The sequence below is a fragment of the Podarcis vaucheri genome (assembly GCF_965113315.1).
Source record: "Podarcis vaucheri genome assembly, chromosome: 4".
NCBI classification, from domain to species: Eukaryota; Metazoa; Chordata; class Lepidosauria; order Squamata; family Lacertidae; genus Podarcis; species Podarcis vaucheri.
In genome coordinates this window covers 61,190,544-61,206,212 of record NC_138762.1, presented here as the reverse complement: position 1 = coordinate 61,206,212, position 15,669 = coordinate 61,190,544, and the positions used below count along the sequence as shown (strand labels likewise).

At 41.8% G+C, this 15,669-nt stretch overlaps 1 protein-coding gene across 8 annotated transcripts in view; it reads right to left on the bottom strand.

Annotated features, from left to right (window-relative positions):
• Window positions 1-15,669, bottom strand: part of BCOR (BCL6 corepressor) — an 87,924-nt gene that overhangs the window by 20,455 nt on the left and 51,800 nt on the right. For 6 of the 8 annotated variants that reach the window (XM_082219935.1, XM_082219932.1, XM_082219937.1 and 3 more), the window contains 4 exons: window positions 6,207-6,485; window positions 5,521-5,874; window positions 2,482-2,810; window positions 1,862-1,999 (listed from right to left, as the gene is read on the bottom strand). In XM_082219935.1, the coding sequence (XP_082076061.1) occupies window positions 1,862-1,999; window positions 2,482-2,810; window positions 5,521-5,874; window positions 6,207-6,485 (1,100 nt within the window). The remainder of the gene's footprint in view (window positions 1-1,861; window positions 2,000-2,481; window positions 2,811-5,520; window positions 5,875-6,206; window positions 6,486-15,669) is intronic. The other 2 variants (XM_082219938.1, XM_082219939.1) reach the window with 2 other exon arrangements.

Here is a 15,669-nt window from a genome sequence, read left to right as displayed (position 1 = left end):
AAATTAGCGGCAACAGGAACACACTTTTCTGTCTCTCTCCTAACAGGGTAATCCAAAGGAAGCCTACATCCCAACGGAAATGGAACTAAAAGATTGGTTTCACCCAGGATACCCAAGATCTGTCCTGCAACCCCACAAGAACCTTGCCCAAGAAGGAAACATTAGTGACTGACCAATTTCTATGGAGATTTTCTGAATCCATAGAGTGTTTCTTAAGGAGTGGTCTTAACACTATCTCCTTTTGACAGGTGGGGGGGCCCACCCCCTCTTGCAAGGAGGCTTTAATCACCTCTCTGATGTGGTCAACCCTGCTGTTGTAAAAAACCATGAGCATCAAGGGAGAAGAGCAGAAGTAGTTGCCCAAACCAAGTCAACCACCTTGTCCATAAGTCTTGCTAACCGAAACTCATCCAACACAACAAGACTAGAAAGTGCTCCATGATGCGGTGGAGAATGAAATTGTCTGATTGTGACTTTAATCACTGGACTTTTCCCATATACAAGATGCCACATTGCCCTACTACACAATAAGTTAAATGCACCATATATAACCACTACCCATATTTCAGTATGCCACATTGCTATCTAGCCCCTCAACACAGGCTTCAACATACTGAACTGATTCTCTTCTCTTTTTCATCAAGGAAAAGGGGTACAGCAAGTTGACTGCTTCTTGATTAAGGATCAGAACAGGTAAAGTTCTGATTGACCTGTTCTTCACTAAGCTCTAGAACCACCACTGGAAGCAAGCAACTCCCATCATCCCTGGGGTTTATGGGAGCTGGAGTCCAGCAACATATAGAGGGCCACCGGTTCCCCAGTCCACACCCCTGCTTTTGAAGATCTCACATTTTATTGCTGCAGGTAGAAGTAAACAAAACCTTTCCATAAAACAAAATTAACAGAAGGATTCGTCAGGACCCATCCCCCCCCCTCTATATATATAGCATTTTAAGGATGGCAGCATTCTTACAAGCAATGTCTAAAAATGTAGAAAGGAAAATAAACCCATAGACATAGGCACCTATAGAGCTGCTTTGTTAATAAGTCTGATCTCCAAACTATTTGTACATATGACTATTTTCACCTGAAGTCTGTAAGTCCCAGTGATTTACCAGCTCTAAATGCCAGTTTGTTTTTCAAATATGGGAATGCATCACAAAATATATATTCATAACATTAAAATGCGAAGTTCAAAAGCAGCCCTGAAATGAAGCGTGTCCACACTCTCACACTGCCAAAGCTGTGCCGGTAATTAACCTTCCAGAAATGCAGCATATATGTTAACTTTGGCTGTGTATCAGGGTATCTATCCCCACCCCCACTACTTACTCACGATCCCCATCCTGCAAAGCACATCAAGAACTGACTTCTTATTGAAAATGACTGGCGCCTGTTTCTTTGAGGACTTCCTTCAACTTAGTTATAGGAGAACTATGAAAATAAGAAAACTTGTGTATTTTTTCTATTTAATCCGTTTGTAATTTTTTTTTTCTCTCCTTTTTCTTTTCTTTACTATGTTTTGCTTTATCTATGCGCATGTCTGTTTTTATTTTCTTTATGGAAAGAATAATAAAAAGAATTTGAAAAAAAAAAAAGAAAAGAAAATGACTGGCGCCTATTCAGGCTCAAGGTTATTAACTTACAGGGGTTTATATTGTTTCTTTCCTAGCCCTGCTCACAAAATATACTAATTGCACGCTTGAATAAAGAAACAGAACAGAGAGCCTGGAGATATTTCGACATGTTGAGAAGGAGCACAAAGAGAGACTCCAACCACGTGCACAGTCAGAATTATGTGTGACACCAAGCATCTTCCACATTGTAATTCAGAGTAGTGAACTTCAGAAACAATGCTTGCCTCGTATCCCAGTCGGGCTGCCCTTTGCAGAAGAGTTTCTCCAGCGTTCTTATTGACAATAAGCCTTCGGGCTTCTGGCGGCATGGGACGACTTGGGGGAGTCTCCTGAGGGGCACTTGCAATCTGCAGCTGTGAGGGCTGAAGAGACAGGCAATAATGAGGGACTCTGCTGCTGCAGGCGATTGTACAATGCCTGCTCATGTGATTTGACTGGCGAAGAGTCACAGTCTGAAGGAGTCTCTGGTCGCTTCCAGATTCTCCTCATTAACTATGACCTGTCAAAATCATTACTGGATTCCACACCCCACCCATCCATCCTTAATAATTCATTGAAAATCCATTTCCCCTTCTCTCTCTTTTAAAAAGTGTAGTAGTGTCGGCTTCTAGATTTATACCATCTAAAAGTTTAAGATCAAAATCCTGAAAGAATCGGAGGAGCCCTCACAGATTTGTCCTGGAGTAAAGTGGATTGAGCTCTGCAGAACAATACAATGTGTTTTAAAGTAAACAGAAAGGGCTTGGAAGTACCACTACATAAGACAACAAGCTAAGCATTTAAAGTGGCTGATATTAGCCAAACCTGAAATATTAGTGGGACAACTGGGTTGAAATAAAGATACCTTCTCCTCAGCACTTTCGAGATCAGTGACATCATCTCCTGTCAGGGATGACCTCCTTCTCCTCTCCTGCAGTGCCAAATGTTTTGTTTTACACTGACGTTTCCCTGGTGGCTTCTCACAGTCGCCATGTTTCTGCAGCAGGGATGCAGCTTGGAAATCTTCTTCCTCGTCTGTGCACAGCACATCTGTCTTCCAGTTTTCTTTAATTTTCTGCTGCTTGGCAGCCAACCTTGAAACTGGAGTACAGCTTGGCTGGGCTTGCCTTTTGCTGTTTATATTGGTAGATGAAAGTGTCTTCATGTGCGGAGATGCTGGGAATGGAGGGATACCTAAATGGGGAGGAAAGGCATTGTACATTGCATAGTGTGTTGAAAGGAAAGAGAACACACACACCTAACATTATTTTAAAACTTTTACATTCACATTAAGCAATTCCACATTTGGACTATAAGCAATAAAAAGTAATTGTAATGGGCGGGTACATCTGCTAAACAAAGTTAGCTGTTCTGAGATCTAAGCACAGTAAACAACCACACAGTCTAGCACTGCACCATCTAAGCATCGTGGCAAAGTAGATATGAATCAGGCCTCCTTCTCAGTGTACTTGTTTATATGGATGCAGATGAGAGAAGAGGCTTCCTTACCTGTAATGACATGCTAGCAAAGTGGGAATATACTGCTCTTTCAGGTATAGAACTGCTGAAACCTTTCCACCTCAGGAAACCCATTTTTGCTTTTTGTAGAGCAGAGTGGAGTGTAAAATTCAAAGGACACAGAAACGGTTTCCATAATCAGAAACGCTGGTTGAGTGCCCAATTCCCATTTCTGCCTTTGAAAAAGTCTCCCTTTGTGCACCAAAAATGAGGAAAGCATTGGGTCTGTTTCTTGCAGCATTCTGAAAAGGGATTCATAGATCCAAACAGCAATTTCTCAGTGTTGTATGGCTCTTAACCATTAAGCAGCTGTCTCTCCTGTTTGCTGCATTGCAAGGACCTAACTTTCAAGAGTTGCCTTTTGCAAGGATGTCGTGTACAGAAACAGGATATAGTGACCTTTTCAGCTTCTCTAAAATACCAACAATGCATTTCTCGTAGTTTCAATGTTCATTCCACTTTTGTAACATTCTACTGACCATGCCTGAAGAGAGAAAAGGATTCCCCAAGACATGAAGGAAATGTAAAGAAAGCAAAGAGGTTCATGATGAGTTTGTTTACATGACAATTTTCAGGTAAGAGGAATCAGAACTAAACTTCTACAGAACCCAAAAGGGACCAACAGAACAACTGGAATGAATAAAAATGAATGACTCGCTGTGGTTTTAGAGTTAGAACAGTATCTGAATTCACAGTGCATCAGATCAAGGTTTCTTAAATTCTGTTTCTGTAAGATCAAGCAATGTATGGATGGAATAGAAACCAAGGGCTTGACTCATGAGTCTGATCTGTCTATCTAATGAAGGATTCTCTTGTCTTAAAAAAACTTTTAAAAAACGCATAAGAAAGTGGTGAATCCTCCAGCTGTTGTAGACTTAGGCCTAGTTTTCACCAGGGTGAAACTTGTGGCTTTACTTTTCAAGCAGGAAGTAGGGGCTTGCACTTCAATGTTCCTCTGTTCCAAAAATAAATAAATCTCCCCATACCTGGAAAACTAGCATGTTGCAAAGAAGGCTCGTTTTCCATATGATTGCTTTCCGGGCGCAGGGAGTCTTTTTGTATGGGAGAACATTCAACGATTCAGATCTCTGCTCTCAATAACAGAATTTTCTCCCATATAAAAACAAAAAACCAAAACTCTGCCTATCACGGTCTGAAATGGTAGAGGCCAAACTATGTGTTACATTAAATGCATGATTTGATTTAATATGTTTCAGGTTTTGTTTTTATTTTAAGACACAGCAGCTGCGATCTGGAGTACAGCACATGGGAAGGGCATTGACCCTTTCCCCCTGCACCACGGTCCTGATTAAAATCCCTCCCTTCTCCAGCTGCTATTTGCTCTTACAGGGAACCTGCTGTTGGTACCTATAGCAGCTCTGAGGAGCGATATTAGTCAGAACAACAGTGCAAGGAGAAAGGGTTAAACAAGAATTTAACATAACATATAATTTGACCCTCAGAAGCTCTTTCCCAAAGACCTGCTCCCAGTTGGAGATGAAATCTTACATTTCAATGTTATAGTAGGTTTCTACAGATTTTTATTGTGTATGACAGCTACATTGCTTGTCATTATATTTAAATTGTCATTTTATTTCCTGTGAACTGGTTTTCAGTACAATCTATGTGTAGAAGATGCAGCATATACAAAACTGACGACGACTAATTAGGAAAGAGAAGAAAGAAGTGGTAAAGCAGGCTAGGTAGAAGAACTCAGCTAGTCTGCATTTAACCACAAAGCGGAAAAGATTTGGGAAAAGACACCTGTGCACCTTTCCTGTCATAAAGAGACTGGAACACAAGGAGGCCTCTTTCTTCCCTGCAGCTTTCCAGAGCAGGAAAAAATTAACTCAGAAGTTCAAACCTAATGGAGCAGTGAATTCCCACAAGTGGTTAAAAGACGCAGTACTCTTCATACTATCTTCCTTAATCTACTCTCATTCATATGTGTCAAAAATTGTTATGAAATCAAAATCATTCCTGACTGGTAAAGATGAAGGGGGGACTGTTATGAAGTCAAAAACTGTTAAGAATATCTAAAAGCAAAAATGACCAAAAAGAACCTACAGACAAAAATATTTTAGGTTTTTGGTATTCTCTCCCCCCCCCAATTTGAAGCGGGGAGGGAATCACACGACACAGACAGCACACACATCTAGGATGTGGCATTAAAACACAATTAGCACCACACACTACAGATTTGGCAAAACAAGCATAAGTGGTTTAATAGTGGCACTTTAAGTCCTTTATATGATCATAGTAAAATTTTATATTATATATAATATAATATAAAACTTCTACCCAAAAAACTACTGACAGCTTCTTAGCACTGGTGGCAGCATGCGTCACTAAGTAATGCTAGATTTCCCTAGTAATCTCTGCATACCTTGTTCATTGTCACTTGTTTTGAGGGACTCTTCAGACCAACTTCTATTGCTTTTGACCTCTGACCTTTTCTTGGTGTGCCTTTCTTCTGTGCAGTCTTTGACCTTTGCAGTGGCCTCTGGCTGAACAGCCTCAGCTAAATCTTTCCTGCTTTGCCGGCCCAACTTGCCGGGTGGGGATCTCTCTGGTGACACCTGCTGCTCCCACAGTTCCCTAAGATGCTGCAGGTGACGCTGCTTTTTGGGATGGAGCCCTGTTAATTCAATGCACACCTTCAGGTTGGTCACCTCATTACAATTGGGCTCTTCTAAGTGGTTAGAGGAATTGTTTGTCATTTCCCTCTCAGGCCAGTCATCTAATGGAAAAATAACTAAAAATTAATCAAAAGGCCCTCAACTTGAAACAAAAGCTATAGTTCACTTGTGGGGCAGATTGTTTCAGCTTCACCACCACACTATGCATTTTTAAAAGATTAGCTCAGGAGGGGTTTGCATGCACTACAGCAATTTGCATTGGCCAAAGATTACGTTGTCCAATGACTATTCTTGTACCTTGTAGGTACCCAAACATAATTCAGGCGAGGATTTGGGATTGGCACAACACAGGTCATAAATGGACATAGGTTAATCCAAAGAGTGTTCACTTCACAAGCCATGCCTTAAAGAGTGACCAACTTGGCCGGGTTACCTTTGGAGTTCTTCCTCTTTTTTGCTTTTGATGCAAATTCATCTTCCTGCTCCTCTACAAAGTTTTCTTTAAGGCTTCCATCGTTCTGCATTTTCTCACCAGAATGTTTACGCTTCCTGTCCTGGTGGGGGCACAGGGCCTGGTTGACATCTTCTGCGGACTGGTCGCTGGCCTTTTCATATACAGTGAGTCTCTCCACACAACTGTCTGCTGGAGGACCTTTCTCCTCAGGAACTTCAAAACCGTGGTCCTGCGTGCTCTCTGTATTATGAAAATCACCTTCATTTAAAACAAAACAAAAAACAAAAAGGGTTACCACATCACTAACTCAACGAGCATCTTGCGCAATTGCTTCCATCTCTTCGGAGCAATTGTAGCACCAAGTGCGTGCTTGTAAAGAGAATTTACGAAGTAGATGAAAAAGTTTAGACACAACTATGGATTTTGGTAAGGATGAATATTATTACATCAAGGACCAATAGGAAAACTAGACATACAGTAATATTGCTGGTATTTCACTAGGAAAAGAAGGTATGATGCAAAATATTTTTTTTTCCCTCATGATGCAAAATAACCAGTTGTCATGAATTAATTCAAACCCAGGGAATGAAAGACTACAGAGTGTGACGACACACCATAACCTGAACTGCTGGAAACACTTATTGCAGGGATGGGAAACCCTTTTCTGTTGAGAGTCACGTTCCCTGGAGAGTAATTAATCAGGGGCCACATACTGAGGGCCAGAGTGAAAAGGGAGAAGGGCCAATCCGATTTGCTCACTCTCTCTGCTTCCCGCCCCTGCAACCTGCATGAAATTAGGCTGACGCTGAAGGTGGCCCTCTCTGACCTATGACACCACCAGTATCCACGTATTTGGGGATTTAGTAGTGCAGTTAACATATTGCAATGCCACTCGTCTTCAAAAAGTCTACAACTCTCTTCCTTTTGTGCAGCAGGCCTTGAAAACTTGGCTGACATTTTGTATCCTCAAGATTATGCTTAACCTTAGTCAAGGATATATACAATATAACAAAAACCACAGTCTTCAACCAACAGACAAACATTTCTGAACTAGACCTAAAAAAATCAAAGTTGTATATCAACAATGCATAAGAAGGATCCCACGCCTTGAACCTTGAATTTTTAAATTTTAAAAACTTTTTTTTCTCCCTGTGCAATCCTGTTAAAGCTTCTTTGCCCTTCCCACATTATCTTTCTCTGTAGATAAGGGTTTTTTAAAGGATGCAGCCAGAGCCCTCTTCTCATGTATCTGCCTCTGGTCTCCTTTGTTCCCACCCTCCTGCACATTCCTCCTCTAATTCAGTGTTTCCCAACCGGTGTTCCGCGGCACACTAGTGTGCCGTGAGACACCGGCTGGTGTGCCGTGGGAGGGAGGCGGGCGAGTCGGGCGGCAAGAGGCGGCGGCGGCGAGGATCCGCGTCGAGCCGGGGGCGGCTCCGCGGTGGTGGTGCCGAGCGGCGGGGCAGCGCGCGCAAAAGGGAGGAGCGCGAGACAGCGGAGGAGGAGGAGGCCGGCATGTCCGGGCAGCAGCAGCAACAGCAGCAGCAGCAACTCCCGGCGACGGCTCCTCCTCCGCCCGCTATCGCCGCCACCACCACAACAGCCGCCGCCGCCTCAGCTGCCGCCGTCCCTCAGTCCCTCGCTCTGCTGCCTCCTCCCACCCCGGCAAGGGGAAGGGAAAAAACGTTCACTTTTGTGCGTCCCTCCCGGCGTGACGCTGCGCGCTGACGTCACGGGGCGGGGCTTTAATGGTGGTGTGCCGCGAGATTTTTTCCCGGTAAACAGGTGTGCCGTTGCCCAAAAACGTTTGGGAAACACTGCTCTAATTTATCCCATCAATCTTATCACCCGCTTAACTTCCTCCTCTTCCATTTTGCTGCCTGCCTTATCTTCTCCTTCCATCAGCCCCCTTCTTAAAAGTTTGCCTGACACCTGCTACTTCAAAAAGCAGACTGAAATGAGTTTTGAAACCCAGCAAAGGAAGATTATAAAACAGTGAGGGTTAAACTGAGCCAATTTACAGGAGCAGCTCGTTTACATTGAAACTTGATGACGTCAAAGCACAAGCATCTACACAATATTTAGTGTTGTTGCTATTATTATGAGTTAGATTTACATGCAGATAAAACTGACAGTAGATTAATAGGACTAGGTTACCCTCCTATCATAATATTTTTGGTTACATTGAAACAAGGTTTGCCTGGGACTGGTTTATAGGAAGGGTTCAACATGTATTGAGATTATAGGGTGAAGAGAACAACATCATGCTCCAAACATTAGCTTTGATGAACTCATGATGACCAGCAATCTAAACAGGTGTTTCCCTTAACACAGTTCTAGGCGGTTCTTAGTGTGAGATTTTTTTTTTAAAGGGGGTGTATATCTCAAGATGACACACAAAATGAAACTTCCTTTTTTTAGCATGTGTGACTTTGCTGAAATATATGATCTTTTACAGATAATGAAGAAAATGAGGTATAAAATTTTGTTTGCATTAAAAAATGATGAGCAAGACACACAACACCGGATCAAATCTACAAAAAGTTTGGATCTGCAAACTTGGAAAGAAGGAAAATACTAAGACTTATTTTTCCTCTGGTATAAAGACTTGACTGGTGGTAATTCATAGTCTTTTATTATTCGATGTTCTATTGATGGATGCTGGAAGAAAGCATTCGCTCTAATTTTGTATAAAGCTTCATTAGTGAATACAAGCAAGCTTCTTGCAAATATTTAGAGGATTGGGATGTTGCTAGCCCAGAGAAAAGTTCATGATTTGAAGATTATAAGTAAACCTGAAATATGACTCTAGAGCAGGGGTCAGCAAACCTTTTCAGCAGGAGGCTGGGTCCACTGTCTCTCAGACCTTGTGGGGGGCCGGACTATATTTGGGGGTGGGATGAACAAATTCCTATGCTCCACAAATAACCTAGAGATGCATTTTAAATAAAAGGACACATTCTACTCAGGTAAAAACACACTGATTCCCAGACCGTCCGTGGGCTGGATTTAGAAGGCGATTGGGCTGGATCCAGCCCCCAGGCCTTAGTTTGCATACCCATACTCTGGAGTATTAATTCATAGTTACATAAGAATTTTGCAAACCAAGCTTAAACCAATAGACCAACCATTTAAACGAAACACTAAGGCATACAACCATCAAGCACAGCTCCCATATAACTATCATTAGTCCCAATGGGTCTTGAATAACAAGAGCTCCAGTGGACCTCAGATGGATTACACTCCAGGCTGTTAACCTGTTTTTGATCTGAACCATAACAAAAATCTGCTGAATAGGTTCTCTACCATTTCCTCTGATGCCACCACCTTCTCACTTAGGATTTGGGTTAGAGATGTGAATCAGCCTAAGTCCAGTTTCTAAAACAAGTTCAGGTGTTTGGACCAACCCATTCTATCAAGAGTGGATTTTTAGAAAACACATTATGCCCACATGTGTGCTACACTTGCAGTTCAGAATCAGCAGTAACAGAAGGGCCCAGAGGGAGGGGGGGCAGGAATACACACAGGGATTTGGTCAACAAACCAGTCTCTATGTGAAATTGAAATAGGGCTAAAAACAAAACAAAACCCAACTGACTGATAAGTCCAGCAACTAAGAAGTCAAATATAGGGGGAAAGTTTCTGTTCTACCGCAAGAGCCTGATAGAAGATGACTTCACTAAACTTTTTTATTAGCATTCCGTACCAGTTTGCTACCTACTGAGAATCTGTTTGGGGAGGAGGGGAGCTTTAAATCAAAGACAGTTCTTCTTACAGATAAGAAAGCACACAGGAATATCAGCCTAAAACAAGGTCATTTCCCTCCTTTAACAATCTGGGAATTCCCTACATCTAAAAACCAGGCAAAAAGGAGACCCTGAATTTACAGAGATGGTGAAGTCAAGTAACCATCTGCTGCATGTGTGTGTTTCATGCAAGCTTTCCTTACAACTCCTCAGGATAAGGCCATTTCAGGTCTTTCTTGCATTCCAAATCTACCACCACAAATTGCATGCATTTTCCAGCTTCAGTCCAACCATGATAACACAGAAACTAAAATACGACCTTGCATTCCACAGCAAGAATGAAAATAGTCTACTTCAAGGACTGTTTGTTGCCCAGAGTACACTTATCATACTTGGAGCAACAAATAATTTTTAACTTTGCCTTAAGTATACGTGAAGGGGACGCGGGTGGTGCTGTGGTCTAAACCACAGAGCCTAGGACTTGCCAATCAGAAGGTTGGCGGTTTGAATCCCCACGACAAGGTGAGCTCCCATTGTTCAGTCCCAGCTCCTGCCCACCTAGCAGTTTGAAAGCGCGTCAAAGTGCAAGTAGATAATAGGTACCACTCCAGCAGGAAGATAAACAGTGTTTCTGTGCACTGCTCTAGTTTCGCCAGAAGCAGCTTAAGTCATGCTGGCCACATGACCTGGAAGCTGTCTGCGGACAAACGCCGGCTCCCTCGGCTTATAGAGCGAAATAAGCACCGCAACCCCAGAGTCGTTCACAACTGGACCTAATGGTCAGGGGTACCTTTACCTTTAAAGTATATGTGAACAGAAAACAAGCAAGTTCACTTCATTATTAAAAATGTCCTTTATCTTCTTCAAACATGGTAGCAGACATGTTTCCTTTCTTCAGTTTAGTTCTGACCCGGGGAACTTCTTTAGGAAATGTTATTAGACCACCCAGACTCTAAAATTATCCAGTGTCCTCATCCAAAAGTATATAACAATTGGCAAAAGCCAGCCTATGTTAGTCACAGCTAAGCCCAACGTCGACTACATTCCTATGGGTCTGAATTTAATGGAAGTTAGTTCTCAGGGAAACTTACACCAGAGTAATTACCCTAGGACTATACACCATTCACATGCACTCGTACCTGCACTGGAAATAAACGGGACCCAAACTGCAATCCTATGACACTTACCTAGAAGTAAGCCCCATTGAACTCAATAGGGTTTACTTCAGAGTATGCACTGAAAGTCACGTCTTATCTATCGATTAGGTATAATAAATATATTACCCAGGTCTAGGGATAGGTGAGAAATTTGTTTGGTTTGAAACTAATTTTCACTTCCTGAATCCATATGAAAACCAAAGCACAACTACTCATGAAATTTCATGCTTTTCTGAATTTTACAGTGCAGCTCTCCAACCAAAATATGCATACAAAAATGTGTATTGAGAAAAGCACAAACAAAAATGCTTACGTTAGTGAAGATAACATTAAAAATGTATTACCTATGGGGAAAGTGCTTGCAAAAAATATGTATAGTAAGATAACTTATTTCTTGCAAATTAAAAAAACCCACACATGAATGACAACAGAAATTGGCCAAACAGAATTTAAGATTGGAAAAATACGAAATCGAAATTGACAGAGTAATACATCCCTATTCCGAGCCCTATATGAAGGAATACAAACTATCAGCTATCCTATACTTCTGCCACATGCAGGATGTTTCCACCTTTGTTTATTTCTTCCTCCACAACAAATCATGGATTTGGCTTTTTTATCACTGGCAAACATGCAAGACAAATAAATGTTTGTCACTTTGCATTTTCATTGTGCTTAACAGTCTTGTTCATTCTGAGCAATCTCCCCAAAATGGCCTTGATCTTCCCAAAATGAGACAAATGAAAATATCTGTCAGAGGAATAGAGAAGCACTGAATTAGTTTGTTCCTCCCAAAAGAATTAACAACTTCTGTGTATGTCTCTTCCTCATAAACCTTATAAAGCAGCAGAAAGAGAATGACAGCCCTGGAAAAATATTCCTAGACAGGTTGAACTTATTGCAGAATGAATGGAAAATATCAGAGGCACAATGTCAAATGTAGAGATCATAATTTAGTCCCCACCCACTCACCCAAATCTCCTAAATTCTTGAGTTAAAAATAAAGAAGTTTGGTTTGAGGAACCCAGATATCTCCAACATGCTAGGGATTCATTCTCAATATAATTCCTAACAGCCTGACAGATATAAGCATTTCTCTTCTGCTTGTCATACATTATACCCACTCTTCGTAAATTCATTTTAAACAACAAGTGCATTTTAAAATCATCTAATCCAATGTTTTCTTACATTCTGGTAGTTGAACAACACTTATCTCCTGAATTAAAGTTGATATACATCACCCTTACACCTGAAAAATGTTTACTTTTTTAGAGGTTGAAGGTAGGAGTAACAATTATCCCCCTCACTGGAAACTATGCCTCTGTCTCAACAGGGTCATGAAGCCAGGGGTGCTTCTTGACCAGAAGGGCCAGCTTAGAGCAGCAACTCTTGCCAAGATGCAATTGGTAGCCTTCTCTTGAGCTTGAGTGATGCTGCTGAATTTCTGCATGAGGAATGATTGAAAGATCCAATGACATCTGAGGCAGAGATGCAAGAGGATCACTTGCCAATCAGCAGAGGCTGATTGGAAGGAGGCAAGTCCACAGCAGTGAATCATGCAGAGACCCAGCCAGAGCTCCCTCTGCAAATGAGTACTTGGTACTTGCAAGAGCTTTTTAATTGGTTAATTTATTTCTTGCAGCAGACAGGTAGTTTAGGAATCATCCTATACTTCAGCACTCTGCTTTCCAAAACAAATAGGAAAAGGGTTATGGATCTCACTGCTTTTGCTACATGGCCTGCGGGGAAGATTCGTTGTTCCACTAGTTGTCCCACTTTAGGCTTCTTTGGTGCAGAACAGTGGTCATGCTGCAGCAGCTAAAGCCTTAAAAAGGGTCAGGATGCCTAAAAATTACAGTATTTCTCAAAGAACGAATTACACTTCCTTTTAGCACTATTAAGCCGCCATGCCCATTTCAAATGGATCCATATCCTAGGCTGCTTAAATCATTCCTCTGCTGAACACATCCCATAATTTATCACATTTGTGGCAAAGAAGCTCTCCATAGCAACGTTTACAAGTCTCCTTGGCAACAAAGCAGTTTTTGCTATGGCTCTCCCCGTTCCTCCTGATTTTTAAACTCCCTGCAAAAAAGAATACAGAGGCTTGCCTCTCATTTCGGCTTTCGCATTTTCAGGTTGGATGTACCTGGCACCATTTGGCCCTCTACCCTCCCCCCCCCCAAAAAAAATTATGCAATTCACCGGTAGAGAATTGCTACGCATTTTCAAATGCAGTGGAAATATCCTGGAGGTCAGATGAATCAATTGTTTTAGGAAACTTTCTCTCTGTGCCTCAGTTCTAAGTCCACTTCAGTACATGCTGGATGCATGGATAAATATTATTTAAAATGAAATAAATTTGCACCAATCCGTCTGCAGGCAGAACAATGAACATTGCTGTAATTTGTTTTGCACCACTGCACCAGAAAAAAACATTCAGAGTGCACTTATGAGAATGAAAATAATTAACTGATTATTAAGGATGAATCTAGAAAACAGAAATTAATACTTTGACCAATCCTATGAGAGCCACTGCTTTTATTCAGACCATTTAAACTTAGCAACCAGACCTAGGAGTTGGGCGTTGCAGAAACTTGACTCAAACTGCCGGCAAGTGTTACAGCCTTTCTTCCACTATATTAGGCATGTTCTAGGCTGCCCTTGAGCAGGCAGATGCTTCGACCTCCCCAGCATTTTGCTTGCTTGAATGAGACTCTGCCTGAGTGTGGCAGTTCCACATGCACACCACAAAAGACTCCACTCATATAAGTTCACAGTAGCCCAACTACTCTTGCTGTAAGGAAGGGAAGTGCAGACAGTTACCTGCAGACATGCAATCGCTTCCTAGCCTAGACTTTCCCTCTCACCATTTCAGGTCTGCTGCCGTGAGCCAAGTGGCTGGCCTCTAGCACCACCTAATCCTAGTTGGAAGATGCTTGAGCAAGTGGCTCCCCAAAGGGTTTACTCAGCCAGCACAACTCTGCACTGAAAAAAGGGTTCCTATGGAGTTTTTAAAAAACCACCTGGACCTCATAGGTTTCACGCCCCGCTCACTAATCACTCATGTGGCTGCATGTATGGAGTGGGCCCACAAATGGAGGAAAAAGGACCACCTGTGTTCAGGTAATTAGCAGCACTGAGAACCAATGGGGCATCTTACTTCTCCACAGACTTCCTGCTTTGGCAAGAATCTTCGCTTGGAGAACTTAAGACATGCCAAAGCCTCAGCTAATTCCACTTCGGTCAGAGATAAGGAAAATCACCAGTACTGTCTTTTACTATCACATCTAACTTTGTTTTGCTGGTATTTGGGGGGGAAAGGTGGAGAAAAGAATGCTTCTTACCAGGATTTTTTATTTTTAACTTGGGTTTTTTTAAAATAATAATAATAAAAGTTTGCCATAGGTATGTAAGAGCCCCAAAGGAGGCAGCTAACAGTTCCCGTAAGGGCCTGAGAACATTCTGTCCAATCTCAGATCTATAAACGAAAAAAGCAAAGCAAAGAAATCTACCAGTCCAGAACGTAACAGGCAGCAGAATTAAGTGGTAAAGTGGACTGTAATATAGCACTTCAGATGGCAAGTGAGGTTACCATTTGTAAATGCCCCTACCTCACAGGGGAAAAAAACTAACATAGTAGAGAGAAAGGATTTCACTGGCCTCTATAGTTTTCTAATTGTAGACCGTTGTATTTGAGGGTCTTTTTACACATAGAAAAACCTTCAAAAAAGAAACCTCACCTCACTGTAGTTTGTGTACAATCCATTCTGTTGTATGTGTTAAACCCCTTTTCCAAGTCACATTGTACATAAGAATAGTGAACTCTCAGGACCTATCTTTATGTAGCCAAAAGAACCACCATCCAGACACAAGAGGGAGATATCAAAAGGCTTGTGGAAGCCCCAAGGTTTGTGGACATACAACAAAAATATTTAGGGGGCGAGGGAGGAAGGGAATGAAAAACCACCCAAAACATCCCAACAAGGACAGAGCTTGCTCAATGGCCACAAAATAATTAATGTCTGGCGAGGGTCAAAAAATTGGGGAACAGGCAGAATGGAGACCTTTGGGAGAGACATGGCTGGCTGGAATCCTGAATAGGAATACTCCACACTGCAATGTTTTGTTAAGCTCCCAGCTATGCTACTAAAGATCAAAATGTTATCCAGATTTAAGGCTCTCAAGACTGACTATAAACATGGTAACATTAGATGTAAGACACTGATCAACTGAATAACAGCAACTCTCCATGGGAAAAGCTGAACCGGAAAACTTTCCAACTATATCAGGTACTTATGCCAATTGGCATGATGAATGTCAGGTGCTTGGGTTCAAAATGTCCTGAAGTACCAAAAACCTAACACTAAAGGCTTGCTGCTGCTCAGCTGTCTTTACTAGCTGCTGTTGCAAGTAGCAAAAGGTGAATAGACGTGGCAAACTTTTGTAGTGATGCTCTGAAAACTTTCCGTGCTTTGCCCTAAGAGAAAATTTAATGAAAATGATTTACAGGTGGTACATGACACCAGTCAAGCTTGC